Genomic DNA, 19,775 nt, shown 5'->3' with positions numbered 1-19,775 from the left:
ATCATGTCTGGGCACAAGAGTGTCAATAAATCTTCAGCACATTAACATAACTGTAAGCACTGTTCATAGCACAAGAGACATTTTTCAATGCAACAGGCAAAGTCATCTAATATAACTTGTCAGCCACATCAATAATAAAGTCTGCTATAAAATTGAAGTTTGATGACTGCTTTAACCATTTAAAGCAGGGATGTCAAACTCATTCCACAAAGGGCTGGTGTGGCTGCAGGTTTTTGTTCCAACTAAGCAGCATCACACCAGACCTGACTCATTTAATCAACCGATCTCAGTCTCCAGACAGGTGATTGGTCAGACTGTGTGCTCTAGGCTACAGCATTTAGTTCCAACATATCTACAGCACACAGTCTGACCAATCACCTGTCTGGAGACTGAGATCGGTTGATTAAATGAGTCAGGTCTGGTGTGACGCTGCTTAGTTGGAACAAAAACCTGCAGCCACACCAGCCCTTTGTGGAATGAGTTTGACATCCCTGATTTAAAGGATCTAAGTTATCTTACAGTCTTCTGATTAAGTGCGAATCAGTAGCAAGGTACTCAGTTTTGTCAGTCTTTACACTGCAATGGAGCTCCTTGTTCTACTTCATTTGCAGTCATGTTGTCAGTAATGATCTGGTGGTTGCACAGAGTTTTGACTGTTGTGACACTGTTGGTCACAACTGAAGCAGTCATAGCTTCTATGTTGTGCTAAGGAGCACAGAATTTAGTTTTTACCAGAATGATGTGCAATCTGCTTGTACCAGGCATTATTACTTCGCCAAGGTACATGGCAGAGTTATGCGTCTGTCTGTCTGCCTGGAACATTACTCATGAATGGAATTTTAGGGCTGGGCGATATGGCCTAAAAAAATCTCAATTTTTTTCACAAAAAATCCTGTTTACGATTTATCCAATTTTTTTTTACCTCCAACCTAAAATCAATTTGCAGATGACAAAGAAATCGTTCAAAACAAGTTTCAATTTTATTTTTGATAGTTCAGTTAAGTTTAATAGTTCGTGTAGTTTAGCTTCAGTTAATTTCCAGGATCTGTTCCCTTGTTTCAGTTTAGTTTTTATTGTTTAAAAGTATTTAGTATTTTCAGTGTTTTATCACACACACACACACACACACACACACACACACACACACACACACACACACACACACACACACACACACACACACACACACACACACACACACACACACACACACACACACACACACACACACACACACACACACACACACACACACACACACACACACACACACACACACACACACACACACACACACACACACACACACACACACACACACACACACACACACACTTTATTTAATCATGCAGATTTTCTGGAGGTATATGTTGGTTTGATATAATGCACCACTAAGTGATGCATTAATTAGGCTTTCCATCTCTTTTCCGAATGGGGAACAAGATATCACTTGATTCTTACCTATAGCACAGTTCAATCTGTGTCCAAAGCACTGAAGGCTGGGTCACTTATTGTCTTTCAGAGCTTTGATCATGCTGGTACCACTGTCAGTGATCACACAGCTGAGTCGGTCATCAGCAACATTCCACAAGCTCAGAGCATCTTTTAGCCCCTGGGCAATTATTTCCCCTTTGTGATCGTCGGGATAGTAAGCCATTTGGAGGCACACGCTTCACAGAGTTTAGTCGTTGCTTATGAAGTGCACTGTTAAACTTAGGTAGGGCTGCATCACTCTGCTGGACCACAGACCGGTTGTCGCGAAGTAGAATGACACTCCTTCCAGCTCCATAGTGATCCTTTGGTGTGTGCTGTTATACAGCTGAGGCAAGGCAACTTCAGAAAATGTTTGCAGCCTGGTAGCACGTACCTGGGGTCCAAAACTTTTAGAAAGTGAGTAAACCCCGGCTTTTCCACAGTGTATATGGACACCATATCTCTTGCAATATACATCGCGACTGCATCCATGACAGCTTTCCACTGGGCTCCTTTCTTATCATACGGGATACAGTTTGTCAATGTTTCCAAGACGGTAGGTTGTTTTTTGGTGGCTGTGCTTGGGCCGCCGCGGTCTTGTTCCTTTTGTAGGGAGCAACACCTCTCCCATTCGGCAGCATACCTCTGTTTGAGGTGCTGCAGTAAATTGGTAGTACTGCCACCTTTGGTAGCAACAGCCTTTAAACAGACTTTGCAGCGAGGTACTGGTTGTTCTGTGTCTCATGCCACAAACCCAAACCAATTCCAAATGACTGAAGATACATTTCCTTTCTTTGGAGTAAGAGGTACACCGCTCGCCACCATGTTGCTTGTGCATCAAGCGAGGGGGAGGGGGGCGCACACTCTGAACTAAGCCCAGCAGGAAGGTGTTGGTGGCGGATGTTGATGAGAAAATCGATTTTCATTAAAAAAAAAGTCGAATTAATCGATAAAATCGATTTATCGCCCAGCCCTAACGGATTTGGAAGAAATTTTCAGAGAAGGTCAGAAATGGCACAAGGACCACTCATTCGATTTTGGCAGTGATGCGGTTTATAGTCTGTATCCACGGATCTGTTCAAGATTTCTGTATCATTACGAGAGGCATGGCGTCACTGTAACTGTGACAACAAGTGAACACCGTCAGCTGCCTGCTGATGATCACATGATTGCGAACGTGCTACAAATCAACCGCTGAAGACCACGAATTGTTTCAAGATTTCATCCGCCAGAAATCATACAATGACTGAGCAGCCTTGGAGGAGTACTGCACTCTTTGAGTGCTTTTCTTGTTTACACTGCTGTGCACATCAGCTCTAGAAAGACATTTTGCCATACTGAAAATATCATTTAATAATCTGCTGGCATCTCAGTTGTTTTTTTTTTTTTTTAATTCTATTCGGAAACCAAAATTAACATCCGGATACCGCCGTAGCAAACGAATATTCGGATATTCGGGTCCAGCCCTAATTTACAGTGGGTACGGTAAGTATTCAGACCCCTTGAAATTTTTCACTCTGTGTCATTGCAACCATTTGCCAAAATCAAAAAAGTTCATTTTATTTCTCATTAATGTACACTCAGCACCCCATTTTGACAGAAAAAAAACCTGAAATGTAGAAATTTTTGCAAATTTATTAAAAAAAGAAAAACTGAAATATCACATGGTCATAAGTATTCAGACCCTGTGCTCAGAATTGAGAAGAAGCACCCTTTTCAGGTAGTACAGCCATGAGTCTTCCTGGGAATGACGCAACAAGTGTTTCCACACCTGGATTTGGGGATCCTCTGCCATTCTTCCTTACAGATCCTCTCCAGTTCTGTCAGGTTGGATGGTGAACGTTAGTGGACAGCCATTTTGAGGTCTCTCCAGAGATGCTCAATTGGGTTTAGGTCAGGGCTCTGGCTGGGCCAGTCAAGAACTGTCACAGAGTTGTTCCGAAGCCACTCCTTATTGTTATTTTAGCTGTGTGCTTAGGGTCATTGTCCTGTTGAAAGGAGAACCTTTGGCCCAGTCTGAGGTCCTAAGCACTCTGGAAGAGGTTTTCCTCCAGGATATCTCTGTACTTGGCCACATTCATCCTGCCTTCAATTGCAACCAGTCGTCCTGTCCCTGCAGCTGAAAAACACCCCCACAACATGATGCTCCCACCACCATGTTTCACTGTAGGGATTGTATTGGGCAGGTGATGAGCAGTGCCTGGTTTTCTCCACACATACCGCTTAGAATTAACACCAAAAAGTTCAATCTTAGTCTCATCAGACCAGATAATCTTATTCCTCATAGTCTGGGAGTCCTTCATGTGTTTTTTGGCAAACTCTATGCGGGCTTTCATGCGTCTTGCACTGAGGAGAGGCTTCCGTCGGGCCACTCTGCCATAAAGCCCCGACTGGTGGAGGGCTGCAGTGATAGTTGACTTTGTGGAACTTTCTCCTATCTCCCGACTACATCTCTGGAGCTCAGCCACAGTGATCTTTGGGTTCTTCTTTACCTCTCTCACCAAGGCTCTTCTCCCACGATTGCTCAGTTTGGCTGGACGGCCAGGTCTAGGAAGAGTTGTGGTCGTCCCAAACTTCTTCCATTTGAGGATTATGGAGGCCACTGTGCTCTTAGGAACCTTGAGTGCTGCAGAAATTCTTTTGTAACCTTGGCCAGATCTGTGCCTTGCCACAATTCTGTCTCTGAGCTCCTTGGGCAGTTCCTTCGACCTCATGATTCTCATTTGCTCTGACATGCACTGTGAGCTGTAAGGTCTTATAAAGACAGGTGTGTGCCTTTCCTGATCAAGTCCAATCAGTTTAATTAAACACACCTGGACTCCAATAAAGAAGCAGAACCATCTCGAGCAGGATCAGAAAAAATGGACAGCATGTGAGTTAAATATGAATGTCGCTGCAAAGGGTCTGAATACTTATGACCATGTGATATTTCAGTTTTTCTTTTTTAATAAATTTGAAAAAATTTCTACATTTCTGTTTTTTTCTGTTAAGATGGGGTACTGAGTGTACATTAATGAGAAATAAAATGAACTTTTTGATTTTGGCAAATGGTTGCAATGACAGAGTGAAAAATTTCAAGGGGTCTGAATACTTTCCATACTCACTGTATATTTTCATACAGCCATTACTGTACCATATTTTATTTGTGTTCTTGCTGCAGCCTTCATATACGAAGTGAGTGATTGAATGTAGGTCAGCAGTGAGGAAACTGACACTTCACTGCATCTCTTGGGCCCTGAATGGAGGACATTGCTGGTCAGGAGCCAATCCTGATTTAGCATCTCTACTATAAATATGAGCCTCTCTGAATGAGGTGACGCTGGATTTCTGCCCACATACTACAGGTTCTAATGCCTACTATGGCACGGTGTACATTCCTGCCCTGTAGTGCCAAAACTACGACACCTCCAGCATCATATTTCTCCGATTAGTATCTCCTCTCCAGTCCATAAAAGTTTTAATGTGCAATGTCATTTTTGCCCATTCCTGATCTGAATCACGTCTTCATAAGAAATAAGAACAGTCCCTGAAGAAAAGCTCCAGTAAAAAAAACAAACAAAAAAAACCCCACATTTACATTCTTAGTAGCAGACATACTTTCATTAGTAATGGAATATTAGTTTATAAATATTACACATTCTGTGTTTTCCTCGTAGAGTTTGCCCAAAAATTTCTTAACCCCTTAAACTTCAGTGTACCGCCGGCGGTACACCTACTAATTTGCATAGGAATTTCAAGAATGTCCGAAGGCTGCAAACGCGATTATACAAACACTATACGTCGATGGAAAGCTTAGATTCTCATGAATCCGCCGGTATAAACCACTTTCAGATGTGATTACCACAGCAGGTGAGAAAAACACATTTGTCCGACAAAAACGAATATTCATCCATCCGTTCTCTATACACGGCTTCAATGCACACAGCACGACTCGCATTTCCGGGTTCATTATTACACACAGATGAAAATATTCCACAAAAAACGGCCATAATCCAACCTTTTACATCCAGACGACACAAGCCAGTAAACTATTTTGTCCAAAACATGTCCTGAAGTCGGTATAAAATCCACGAATCGGTCGTTTTCAAGGAAATGCACCTCGCGATGCGTGTCCAATATTCCCTGTATTTTTCGTCATTTTTTTAAAATTTAAAAATAGAATATTAGTGATTTTTTGTACTGAAAATGGCTGGAATTGACTGCAGCTTAAAGGGTTAATTAGTATTTTTAGGCATACTAGCTGCATGGCTTTTTGTACACAGTCGGTTGGTTTGGTGACAGGTTCACCACTGCGGTCCACACTGAAATAGCTCAACAATTCTTTGATGTATTAAAAGACTAGGAGTGCAGTGTGCATCTACAACAACAGCATGCATACAAGATAGAATTAAAAAGAAGTAATAAATACTATACACTTTTTAAAGCTACAAAAACAAAGTCATTTTCCTCTCAATTTCTAAGCCATAAGGTGTAATAAACTGTCAGTCATTAAATACTTAACATGCCTGTCGTACCACTAAGTGATATAGCGTTAATGCATCAGAAACTCAGACTCACCTCACACAGCTGTCCAGCAAACTCCGCTGGGCATTCACAAACAAAACTGTCCAACACTGCATGACACTGGCCGCCGTTCTGGCAAGGTCTGCTGTCACATTGATTCCTCTGGATCGCACAGTGAGTGCCCACGAAACCTGAAGTGCACTGGCAGTGGTAACCCTTCGGGCCCTCCTAAAGAAGAAAGTAAAATCTAAAAGTAAATCCACAAGTTCACCTTTGTTTTGGTATTATTTAGAGTTAAAAATATCATCCATACCTTGCATGTTGCCCCATTTAGGCACTGACCATGGCAGCCGTTGACATCTAAAGAGGAAGAAGAAGAGAAACAATACATTTCTGTATTAAATCAAATTATTAGTCCTTATTCCACTATTAGGTTCAATCTACAGTGCAGAATGTGTGCAGATCAAATCAAAGTTTGGAAAAGAAAAAAATTTGTAAAGCCAAAAAGTGTCAGATAGACTTGTATAGACTAACTGGGCATGCATGCCAAAGCTGAAGTTTCAGGTTGCCAAGACAAGAAAGAACAGGTTACCACATGTGGAAAAGAGAGTGACGCTAAACTACACCTAAGCCGTGTGTCATGAAAGTGGGCAGAGGTATCTGAAAGTAGCCAGAAGGAGAGGTTGCCAATGGAAAGACAGCAATTTAGAAGTGACTTTGATGAAGCAATACTGACTGATGTCACAGTTTAGGCCGGACCATCCCCGAAAACAGTCGCAGTGATATCCACCAATCAAATTTTTGCAAGAGTAAGCGTTCACACAGGGCTGTTCTGCACACTCATTTGCATCTGTGAAGGCAGGAGGTAGAAGGAAACCAAGTCCATCAGTTGAAACAGACCAAGGCAAGGACAGAACAGACACCACAACTCCGAGCTTTGAAACCCCACTGACTCAAAGATGAAAGAACTCGCACCAATGCTATTACACAATCAAACATTGTTGGTTTAAAATACCTCAGTCTTCTCTGGACCATGATAAATTTGTCAACATACTACACTTACGACCTTTGGGATCATGCTCCATTATGGAAAATGTTTAATATACTAGGGCTACCACAATTAAGTAGCATAATCAGGGACAACTAAAAAATAGTCAATATGACTTTCTTAAACCTATGTTGTTCTATATTCAGCATAATTTATACATCATGACATTGTCATAGAATTCAAAGCTACAAAGTCAGACAATTGCACAATGAGGAGAAAAGGGGTTGCTTTAGCTGCTCAGTGTTCATAAAATATTCACAGTATCTATATTGCACTTTGCTAAATATACAAATTTAACTTCACTTTCACTTCTGTAAGGTGTTTTGTAGAAACTTTGAATCATTTTGGAGCTGCAGTGCTGACTTCAATAATTAGATGTCATTTCATTTTATTTCTACCATGTGGTAGTTTTCACTGCAACAGATATGTAAATCTTGTTTCCAATTCATAGAGGATAATTTAAAATTTTGTCAAAATAAAATCAACATAAATGAAACCGTCAGTTTGCTTAATATGAAAATTCATGATTTCTCATTGCTAACATACTTGACAGAGTAAGGGATAAAAAAATAGCAGCAGCCCGACAATACACAATATGCTGATCATTTATAACTCACTTTGAATGTCAATGACAATAAAAGCATACAGATGTTTCCTATCTGATTACTGAGATCATTAATTTGCTCCTATAGAGGAATAAACACATTACTACTCCTACTCTTATCATGGTGACGACAGTCTCATACACACCCGTTAACTTTAGCCTGTCTGCCTTTGTCAAATGATCATGTCATGGAGAAATCATCATACGTCAGTATTTCAGTCCCAACTGAAGCCGTCTCAGACGACATCAAATCAGGCAATTTATTTGACCTTACACAGTTGTAAAGTCACAAAAGGCTTTTCCAGATTTGCAGACAAACTATAAGGCATAAAATCAACAGGTTGTTTACAATCTCTAAAGTATGTCCTCTAACAGTAGTCAGGTCCCCATCTACAGAAACAACAGAATTTTCTTGATGTCATATGGGCCCTGAAGAAATTAATTCTAAAAGCAAATTTAATATAAGGGGATGGAAGTTTATCTGAATCTGATATTCAGTCTGTGTTAGAAAATCACATTATTTATAATGGCAGAAATGCGACCACCATTTAACAAAAGATCTTTAAGAAAGTTGAACACACTGAGGGACTAATAGGCAAATTATTTATTAATGCAACATGGACAAATATTGCACTTAAAGCAAAGTTCTATTACATGCACTGCCGTTCAAAATTTCACATTTTCATGTTTTCCATGAAAACTCACACTTTCATTCATGTGCTAAGATAATTGCACAAAGGTTTTCTAATCATCAATTAGCCTTTCAACACGATTATCTAACACAATGTACCATTTGAACACAGGAGTGATGATTGCTGGACATATTCCTCTGTACCCCTATTTAGATATTCCATTAAAAATCGGCCGTTTTCAGCGAGAATAGTCATTTACCACATTAACAATGTCTACACTTCATTGAAAAAAAAAATGCTTTTCTTTTAAAAAAAAAAAAAAAAAAAAGGACAAGAGACCCCAAACTTTTGAACGGTAGTGTATAATGTAGGGCTGAAATGATTCCTCGAATTATTCGAATAGTGCGATTACTAAAATTCCTTGAGGTAAAAATTCTCTGAACTGAGGCTTCATTGAATGAATGACATGCTAGACCCCAGGACACGAAATGGCGGTCCGAGGTCGGACACAGAGTTCATTAGATAAAAACCGGGTCCTTAAATGTGACGGGATGCTTCTATTTTAACCAGTGCAGCTTTTCTATTGTTTACAGCAAGAGTGCCCAACCAGTTCGCAGTCTAAACAGTCGTCTAAGCTAGCCATCAGTGAAATAAAACAAGGACAGATTAAGCTACTGCACAGCTTATTTCTCGCCTTAAATGCTTTCAGAAATACTTTTCCCTGAAGTTTTTTTTAAATAAAAGAGAAAGTTTGTGACCAAGCCGCTATCAATTTGAAAGCTCGGCCACGTGACCACATAGTGACCCGCTGACGCTCGAGCGGTGTCGTGACAATGTTGTGACCCGCTAGTGACCCCCCACCATGCATGCGATTTTTAGATGGAGCATATTTACATGCGGGAAAAGCGCATCTAGTGGACACGTATCTGTATGTTTTCTGTAAGTAATCAGTCACCATGCTGGAATTCCAGGGTTTGGTGCCAGCGTTTGGCTCAGAAAAAAAAAAAAAAAAAAAAAAGAAGATAGGACTACATTGCCAATCGAGTTCATCTACAAATGGAATGAGGGGAACACAGCTTTTGCTCTTAACCAAACTAATATCACTAGCCAATGGGAAGTAGAGTGAGGGATGGTCTTAGAAAGACATTGAGATCTAGCTGCATTTGAATCCATACCAGCACGCAGAGAGTGCAGTATTCAGCCAAGGCTTCTCAGTCGTTGTATAATTTCCAACATATATGTACAATACACCTGTACTATACTATACACAGTGCCTTGTGAAAGTATTCGGTCCCCTTGAACTTTTCAACCTTTCGCCACATTTCAGGCTTCAAACATAAAGATATAAAATTTTAATTTTTTGTCAAGAATCAACAAGTGGGACACAATCGTGAAGTGGAACGAAATTTATTGGATATTTTATACATTTTTAACAAATAAAAAAACTGAAAAGTGGGGTGTGTAATATTCGGCCCCTTTACTTTCAGTGCAGCAAACTCACTCCAGAAGTTCAGTGAGGATCTCTGAATGATCCAATGTTGTCCTAAATGACTGATGATAAATAGAATCCACCTGTGTGTAATCAAGTCTCCGTATAAATGCACCTGCTCTGTGATAGTCTCAGGGTTCTGTTTAACCCTTTAAGCTTCAGTCAATTCCAGCCGTTTTCAGTACAAAAAAATCGCTAATATTCTATTTTTAAATAAAAAAAATTACGAAAAATACGGGGAATATTGGACGGGCATCACGAGGTGCATTTCCTTGAAAATGACCGATTCGGGGATTTTATACGACTTCAGGACATGTTTTGGACAAAACGGTTTACTGGCTTGTGTCGTCTGGATGTAAAAGGTTGGATTATGGCCGTTTTTTGTGGAATCTTTTTTTTTGTGTGTAGTAATGAACCTGGAAATGTGAGTCGCGCTGTGTGCGTTGAAGCCGTGTATAGAGAACGGATGGATGAATATTCGTTTTTGTCGGACAAATGTGTTTTTCTCACCCGCTGTAGTAATCGCATCTGAAAGTGGTTCATACCGGCGGATTCATGAGAATCTAAGCTTTCCATCGGCGTATAGTGTTTGTATAATCGTGTTTGCAGCCGTCGGACATTCTTGAAATTCCTATGCAAATTAGTAGGTGTACCGCCGGCGGTACACCTACGACGCACTGAAGCGTAAAGGGTTAAAGTGCAGAGAGCATCATGAAGACCAAGGAACACACCAGGCAGGTCCGAGATACTGTTGTGGAGAAGTTTAAAGCTGGATTTGGATACAAAAAGATTTCCCAAGCTTTAAACATCTCAAGGAGCACTGTGCAAGCAATCATATTGAAATGGAAGGAGTATCAGACCACTGCAAATCTACCAAGACCCGGCCGTCCCTCTAAACTTTCACCTCAAACAAGGAGAAGACTGATCAGAGATGCAGCCAAGAGGCCCATGATCACTCTGGATGAACTGCAGAGATCTACAGCTGAGGTGGGAGAGTCTGTCCATAGGACAACAATCAGTCGTACACTGCACAAATCTGGCCTTTATGAAAGAGTGGCAAGAAGAAAGCCATTTCTCAAAGATATCCATAAAAAGTCTCGTTTGAAGTTTGCCACAAGCCACACCAAACATGTGGAAGAAGGTGCTCTGGTCAGATGAAACCAAAATCAAACTTTTTGGCCACAATGCAAAACAATATGTTTGGCGTAAAAGCAACACAGCTCATCACCCTGAACACACCATCCCCACTGTCAAACATGGTGGTGGCAGCCTCATGGTTTGGGCCTGCTTCTCTTCAGCAGGGACAGGGAAGATGGTTAAAACTGATGGGAAGAGGAATGGAGCCAAATACAGGACCATTCTGGAAGAAAACCTGTTGGAGTCTGCAAAAGACCCGAGACTGGGACGGAGATTTATCTTCCAACAGGACAATGATCCAAAACATAAAGCCAAATCTACAATGGAATGGTTCACAAATACATTTATTTGTGAACCAGGTGTTAGAATGGCCAAGTCAAAGTCCAGACCTGAATCCAATCGAGAATCTGTGGGCAGAGCTGAAGACTGCTGTTCACAAACGCTCTCCATCCAACCTCACTGAGCTCGAGCTGTTTTGCAAGGAAGAATGGGCAAGAATTTCAGTCTCTCGATGTGCAAAACTGATAGAGACATACCCCAAGCGACTTGCAACTGTAATTGCAGCAAAAGGTGGCGCTACAAAGTATTAATGCAAGGGGGCCGAATAATATTGCACGCCCCACTTTTCAGGTTTTTATTTGTTAAAAAAGTTTAAAATATCCAATAAATTTCATTCCACTTCACGATTGTGTCCCACTTGTTGTTGATTCTTGACAAAAAAATAAAATTTTATATCTTTATGTCTGAAGCCTGAAATGTGGCGAAAGGTTGAAAAGTTCAAGGGGGCCGAATACTTTCACAAGGCACTGTATGTGCAATGCCCCTGTACTATACTATAGCCTATATGTGTCCAGGATGGTTATTTCTGTTGCGTAGCGCGTTCACCTCCAGTTTGATGCTGTAATGCATATGCCTAGTGCGGAATCCGATGACTTGACTAATCGGCAGAATAATCGATAGAATACTTGATTACTAAAATAATCGATAGCTCCCTACTGTAATGTATGAGGTTGCAAGTCAGATTGAAAATTAATTTCTCAACATTCCACATTATCAGAGATTGTAGTCATGCAAAACCTCACCATTATGGTTTCACAGAACAGTGTTTTCATCAGTTTAATACAGACTAAATGAGTGCAAACAGAACAGTTTCACTCAAACATTCACCACCTCCACAAATCAAAAGGGTGGAGGGTGTGGGGGGCAGTTTCCAGGGAGTTCTGCTACACTCATTCACACACCTGTCTTCTCTCTGAAACCCAACACTCCACACACACCAATTGCCAGGTAAGACAGGAGGCCTATAGCTGCCTGTAAACTGAGATCTGAGCTGGTAAAATGACACTGAACTCTCGGGATCCCTTTCCTGCCTTTACACCACCACCACCACAACAATACACACACACTTTGTTTACTGGTCGTAATGCATTTCCTGGCTTCACGCTAGTCACATCCACTTGTTGGGATGGGAGCGATATAGAAACGAATGCCACCGCCAGCGACAAACAAACAGCCGGATCCAGACACACTAGTAGCTCATAAAGTCATTGAGAAAAAGGAGGCCGAGCTGTGGGCAGCTGCCAGCTCATCCAGGATATTGTCAGCTTGTACTCTGGCCATGGCATTCAGGTTGCAAGTTGCCAATTTAAATCCAAAAATACAGATACTGAGTGAGCAATGCTGCGTTTGTCTCTCAGAGGCCATTTATTTGTTTTAAGAAATAGAACAAACAGGAGAAACTGAAGGAAAAAAACATTTCCCAGCAGAAATGAAGAACTGCTTGCCAAAAAACGGAAATCTAAACACAAAAAATACCATTTGTGTATATGTACACAAAGGGTGAAAACTGAAACTCACCAATCTGGCAAGTCTTTCCTTCCCACTGTGGGGGGCACACACACTCAAAGCCATCCTCCAGGTCAACACAGGTTCCACCCTGAGCACATGGGCTAGAGGCACACTCATCCAGATCTGAGGAAATAAAAACACTTGGATTATTTCCGGTTTAGAGGTAAATTTAACTGTTAAATATTAAGTCAACAGATAAAGAGCATTAGAAGGAGAGCAGATAGGTAAGAAGGGAAGTGTATATAGGTTAAACCCTAAAACTTGCCAGCTTGTTGTAAAAGCACCAAAATGAATTGCATAAAATAATTTCCAAGAGTATTTAATAAATCAGAGCCACAAATTGTGAAAACAGAAAGAATCATCTAATTTTTACCCATCAAACAGTCCTTGAACTAATCACCTGTGACATGCCATGCTACTTGTTGAAAAATTCAACCAAATCAAACCTTAAATCTTCAAGTTTCTTCAAGATCACTTCACTCTACAAGTATCATAAAAATTCCCCTAAAATATAATTTAGGTCTACATTCTGTAAAAAAAAAAAAAAAAAAAAAAAGCACTCTTTGGCACAATTGTGAAGCCAAGGGGGATTCAGCTACGGCCAACAGTCAGTTCAGGAGCTTTTCAGCTGAACTCCAGATTGTGTTTCCTCAACATGGACAGGAGACGAGTATGAAAAAAAACATGCTTGGAGTAAAATATCTGTAGTATTGTTAGAGTTTCAAAGAAAGAAAAATGTTGGACTTATTACAGATATTTTTTGCTTTTGTAAAAGAAAATAAGAAATTCCATTTTAATTTTTTGTGACTTTGTTTAATAAATCAATGCTGCTGTCTGATGAACAAACCTTCATCAGTAAATATCACAAAACTATGTTTATTGAGAAAGAAGAATTATACTAAAGAGGGAAAGACACAGCTGTTAAGACAAGTGTGGAAGTGTTTTTGAAAGCAGTGCGGCAACTCACTGTTTGCACAGGTTGGACCCTCCCAGCCTGGTGGACACTGGCACTCAAAGCCTGTAGGAACCTCATGGCATGTACCAGCATTGGCACAGGGACTGGAAACACAGGCATGCTCAGCTGATGAAGGAAGGGGGGTGTGGACAAGATGAAAAATTAGAGAGCTGTACACATATTTCCTCAATCATTTCTAATATGTTACTGTATATACTGAATTCTTTGATATGTATTCACACTGTCATGTATTTCACACTGGATGTTTCAAAACTCTATAATCATATCCTAATAAATCATTATACTTTCTTTACTGTGTATTTTTTCTACAAACTCAAAATTTTCTGACAGGTATTATCTGAATGAACTTGTCACAGAACAACAGCAGTAAAGCTGGTAGGGATGAAGAGGGTAGAGAATGTACTGTACATGCGAAATGGATTATAAACAATAAGTTCTCCACAGACATTGCCCACTTAACCCTTTAAGCTTCAGTCAATTCCAGCCGTTTTCAGTACAAAAAAATCGCTAATATTCTATTTTTAAATAAAAAAAATTATGAAAAATACGGGGAATATTGGACGGGCATCGCGAGGTGCATTTTCTTGAAAAGGACCGATTCGGGGATTTTATACCGACTTCAGGACATGTTTTGGACAAAATAGTTTCCTGGCTTGTGTCATCTGGATGTAAAAGGTTGGATTATGACCGTTTTTTGTGGAATCTTTTTTTTTGTGTATAATAATGAACCCGGAAATGTGAGTCGCGCTGTGTGCGTTGAAGCCGTGTATAGAGAACGGATGGATGAATATTTGTTTTTGTCGGACAAATGTGTTTTTCTCACCCGCTGTGGTAATCGCATCTGAAAGTGGTTTATACCGGCAGATTCATGAGAATCTAAGCTTTCCATCGGTGTATAGTGTTTATATAAGCGCGTTTGCGGCCGTCGGACATTCTTGAAATTCCTATGCAAATTAGTAGGTGTACCGCCGGCGGTACACTGAAGCCTAAAGGGTTAATGGAAAGCAGAGTGGATTCCCTCTCACCTATCTGGCAGGTCTTTCCTGAGTAGCCCTGTGGACAGGCGCAGTAGTATTCGTCTGGTTCTGTGTTCATACATGTTCCTCCATTGATACAAGGTTGATGGCGACCGCAGTAATTCAGATCTGGACAACAGAAGAGCAGTTACACATTTAGAGACTCTGACTCAGTGATTGACTGAATCAGACCTACCTGGATTTTATACAAAATCTGTCCATCTGCAATAAGGACTGCAAGGGTTCAATGATTCTCACAGCTTGAGAACACATTTATTTAAAAAAAGATAACATGCCTTTAGTAATAAATTCATTGAACCTATACATATAAACTATAATGGCAATATTAGAATCTGCTCAAAAAGCAAGGATCAGGAGCCATCGACAACAACCATCAGTCAGCGTTTTCTAATGGGATCGACTCAATGTTTAGGCTGGTTGCTTGTTACAAGATTTGTTCAGTCGGTCCCTGGACCTCCCAGAAAGCTTGTCGCAGTATTCTTCACTTGCCATAGAGCACCAGCTGTCTGCTTTGACAGGAAGCACAGTGTTTTCTCATCCACTCTGCTGCACTGTATTATAGTTGAGATTGTACTGTACATACAGGATACAGCCAAGTAGTTCCCATTTAGAGCAATCTCTCACAGTTTTTATTCAGGTATGGAAAACTAGGTACACTACCGTTCAAAAGTTTCGGGTCACAGACAATTTCATGTTTTCCATAAAATTTTACACTTTTATTAATTTGCTAACATGATTGCACAAGGGTTTTCTAATAATCAATTAGCCTTTCAACACCATTAGTGACAGTGTACCATTAGAACAAAGGAGTGATGGTTGCTGTACCTCTATGCAGATATCCCATAAAAATCTGCTGTTTCCAGCTAGAATAGTTATTTACCAAATTAATAATGTCTAGACTGTATTTCTGAATCATTTAAAGTTATCTTCACTGAAAAAAAGCTTTTCTTTCAAAAATAAGGACATTACTAAGTGATCTCAAACTTTTGAATGGTAGCATACATAGAATAGGCCTGCTTATCTGTACAAATACAGTTTTGCATGCATTTTTTTTTCTTTTATCTCCTTCATTATTAGATTTTTCCAGATACAAAACAATTCAGCTCAACCCTAACTGATCTCTGCACACCAACCTCAGGCTAAAGGCCAAGTCACCCTAAAGGCTGGTAAATAAATGATCAGGGATCTGTCTCCACTGGGGATCTTAGAATCCATTCTCATCCCCTGAAGAGCCCTCTGTGATGGAGAGATGTGGGGGGGATCAGGTGTCCCTGCTGCTGCTCAGATCACACAGGCAGTAAAACTATCCAGCTGCTGGTCTCCAGTCAGAGAATGGGCAGTAGTGATAATTCAGATCTTACACAAACTCTATTAAATAGTTTAAAACAAATTCTACAGGTCCATGAGACCAAACGAAGAAGGAGACTAATAACTTGCTAATGGAGATTACCATTTCCATTTTGATGTGAACAAAGTTTAAATTAAGCATTAAGTGGCTACAGTGCACGTTGTTTTCTGCAAATTATGAATTGTTCGATACGTACTACTGTTGGATCTATAAAAATGCTCAAAACCTACACATGCAAGACAGCAAAAAACACCCCAATTTCAGTACATTAAACTGCTCAATGATAGGGGAAAACCCTGCAAGCAAGGAAGAGTAAGGTTGCATGTAAAGCCCAGTGGAGCTGTATTAACATGTTACATGGTGAGAAAATGTTTCTTCAAAACTTATCTATTGCCACCTCTTGTCTGAGTAGCTCACTCACTTATTCCTCAATACAGGCAACTCTGGCTTCGGGGCACGTATAAAATGAGAGCAGGGATTCTGTCAGCGTCTAGCCTGACAGATGATGAAATAATAAAAAATATCATACCTTTATCACACAGCAGGCCACCCCAGTTCCGTTCACAGTTGCACTGCCAGGGGAGATTGCAGGTCCCATGAACACATCCAGGATAAAGAACACATTCATCACAGAATTGGCCCTGCCACCCGTAGTTACACCTGTCAAACACAGACACCATAAATCATTTTTCTCATCTACTCCCTCTACCTGCTCACTAAACTATCTCTTCATGCTTTAATCTTGTGTTTACCTCTTTTCAGTCACTGTGACACAATCATTCTCCAAAACACTAGATGATTGACAGACACTCTCACTATATTCCACATGGTATTATTTTGGAGAGAAAAAGTTCTCTTTAAAAATCAAAATCAAACCTAAAAGAAAGCGTGATTTGTGATTTAATTTTTTGTTACTGGAACCTATGACTGACAATCCTGTGTGTCAATACTGTGAATGCCGAAAAAGATTGACTACAGGTTTTGAAAATATTATGAAATGAACAATCTAAGAAATTCAAATTTTCATTGTTTCTTTTTTTATATTATTTATGGGATTACAATTTTGCTATACCGCACAAAAGACATTTTTGAGTTCTCTCTGCAGTGAAAAACAATACCACAGCAAATAAAAATGTGACATATTCAGGGTTAATGTTCTCTGAGAGTCAATTATGAGCCAATGTCTAAACAACAACTGAGAAGCTGCCACAAACTACCAAAACTAAAATTGTTTAAGGTTTCATTTTTAATTATCATAATCAATCTAGTCTGTGAAAGAAGACACATTTCCATTTTCCTCTTATTCAAGTTTCAAACCACTGAGTTGCAATCGCTACCAAAGGTGCAAAAAGGACCAAGAGTTTTGAAGCTGAAGTGAGCCTTCAGGTACAACCTGCCCTGCAATGGAAACACACCTACTATTGTATCTGTTTTTGTATCTACACATCCTAAAGTTTCCTGCCAACTAATCTCAGTGGAAGGTGACATTCCAGGGCAAGAGGGGTTAAGAATACTTCCAGCGGCTCCCATGCTTGGGTTAGAGTCTGGGGGTGAGGGAGGTTGGGGACTACGAGGGTGGCACGGTGCTTCTGAGAGCGGGGGGCTGGAGACTACTGTGTGTATACAGTGTATATGTGCACCAGGCTGCAGCTTCAGGACAGTGCTCTGCTATTCCAAGGCTGTTGTGTCATCGAGCCAGCTGTCTTGTCAATTGACGGCTATTTTGAGTTGCCTGCAGACAACACCGCTGCCTCTCAGAGACGAGGCCGTCAGAAATCTCTGCCATTTTCAGGCTGGGGGGGGTTGAGGGGCATCAGGGGAATACTTGGCATGCTGCCACTGTATATGATTAGCTTCAGCAGGCTTGACAGCAATGTAGCAACAACACTCGCTGAAGTCTCGCAGGGGGCCTTGGTTACTGCTTTTTAAGCTTAAAGGTATTAAAAGAGTCATTCTGTGGTTTAACTTTTGTCCATGCTGACACCATGATTACTCATCAACTCCATGTGGGCGTTCTACTTCTTATGAAGAACATTCCAAAATCTTGACACTCTGACATGTCAAAATTTGCAAAATGTTGATGAAAAATGTATTGCATTGCATATGTAAGTCATTCTTGGGCAGCGGCAAGCCTCTTGAGAAATATGTCAGAACAGGCCTAATGTGGGCTAATAAAAAGCTTCAGTGCAGCAATGTAACAACAGGTATGTACCAGCTTTTGTGCTTCTCAAAAGCCTGTGGTAAACAGGGCAAAGCCCATAAAACTGTGATGAAATAAAGGAATGAAAAGAGATTGCAAAGGATTTAATGCCAGCTTTCTGTGACCTGAGGCATCATTAAATTCATGCCACTGCAGGAAGACTCTTTACTGCTTTGCTTCTATTCATGTCACTTTTCCTGTTGCCTGCAACTTGACATTTCATATGAATAAAACTGTTGTCTGTTGGCTAACTGGAATAAGGATGACTCAAAAAATGTGAAACAGTTTCCTAAAACTGGTCATTCTCTCATTTGTCGGCGCCAAGCCAAACCCCTTTTCTTAATAATGTGAGGCAAGTGTCTCTTTATCTGGCAGGTGGGAGAGGGGGGTTTACAAATGACAATGGGATGTAGCACATCCTGGAAACATGGACCCATGGGGACATTCAACGTCACTTTATCTAACTGTCATTTCCACTTTGGGAAATGTACATAACACAGTGGGATATTCATTTCCTTTCCTGCCCCTTGCCCTTCAAGGAGGACTGCAATGCGGATGATGGAGGAATCTGACGATTCCCAGCACGTTTGCACTGGTCAAATACACACACTGACAAGTCCCTTTCTTCGGTCCGAGCTGCAGAGAGCTGATGAGATGCTTGGTATTCTGAGGAGGATTTTTGGTTTCTAACAATACAAGAAGGCAGGCGCGAAGTTGCCCTTTTCTTCTGAACTGAGGTGGAGATGCCCACAAGGGAGAGAAAGGCTGACATAAAAAAACCAACAGGCTTCGACAAGTGAAGGTGCCTCTGTTTGGAATCTAAAATCCTGCATTCTTTCACACATTTAACTCGTCAACTGAAGTCATTTTCAACAAATGTAACACTACTGAAGATGCATTTTTAGGTGTTTTAGAAACTACTTTTTAATACAGACTTCATCAAAAATGCATGTGCAATATGGCAGTAATCCCAGCACAAAGCAGCACGTAATGTGATATTTCTCTAGATAACAGTAGGATAAAAAGGCAGGGAAAAAAATGCATAAACAGTCACACTTCTGCATATAAAAAAAAATGGACTCCAACCACTCTACTTACTTGCATCCGCCTGGGACAGAGCAGCCACCATGTAACAAGTTGCAGCCTTGTTTGCAGATTGCTGGGAAGAAAAGAAAAAGAAAAAACATTTTAAAAATCATATTGAGAAAACTTGTGGGACATATCACATTTCTTCCCTTCCTACACAGAGAGAGATTGGAGAGAAAAGGGGCAGCAAAGTGCAAAACCGGGAGGCGGAGTGGCTGGTTTGTTTGCCATCTTTCTAACAAGTGCAACAAGACATGAGAATTCATGGCACCCTGAACAGGGCTGTAGGCGAGGAAAGGACAACTTTATAGCCTGCATGTAAAACACTACCCCCTCTTAAAAAAAGCCCAGCTCCTATGCACTCCCCTCCTCTTTTCATCCTTCATCTTCTAAG

General features: G+C 40.6%; 1 protein-coding gene across 3 annotated transcripts in view; it reads right to left on the bottom strand.

Moving 5' to 3' along the window:
* The window catches only part of jag2b (jagged canonical Notch ligand 2b), a 71,289-nt gene that overhangs the window by 18,738 nt on the left and 32,776 nt on the right, over positions 1–19,775 (bottom strand). For 2 of the 3 annotated variants that reach the window (XM_051960899.1, XM_051960901.1), the window contains exons 5-12: positions 19,394–19,454; positions 16,625–16,755; positions 14,736–14,855; positions 13,702–13,815; positions 12,744–12,857; positions 6,713–6,826; positions 6,290–6,336; positions 6,031–6,204 (exon numbers count right to left, since the gene is read on the bottom strand). In XM_051960899.1, coding sequence (XP_051816859.1) covers positions 6,031–6,204; positions 6,290–6,336; positions 6,713–6,826; positions 12,744–12,857; positions 13,702–13,815; positions 14,736–14,855; positions 16,625–16,755; positions 19,394–19,454 — 875 coding nt within the window. The remainder of the gene's footprint in view (positions 1–6,030; positions 6,205–6,289; positions 6,337–6,712; positions 6,827–12,743; positions 12,858–13,701; positions 13,816–14,735; positions 14,856–16,624; positions 16,756–19,393; positions 19,455–19,775) is intronic. The other variant, XM_051960900.1, reaches the window with a different exon arrangement.

The sequence above is a fragment of the Acanthochromis polyacanthus genome, chromosome 16, assembly GCF_021347895.1.
Source record: "Acanthochromis polyacanthus isolate Apoly-LR-REF ecotype Palm Island chromosome 16, KAUST_Apoly_ChrSc, whole genome shotgun sequence".
NCBI lineage: Eukaryota > Metazoa > Chordata > Actinopteri > Pomacentridae > Acanthochromis > Acanthochromis polyacanthus.
Note: the sequence above shows the minus strand (reverse complement) of the source record. Positions and strands in the feature narration are given on the sequence as shown.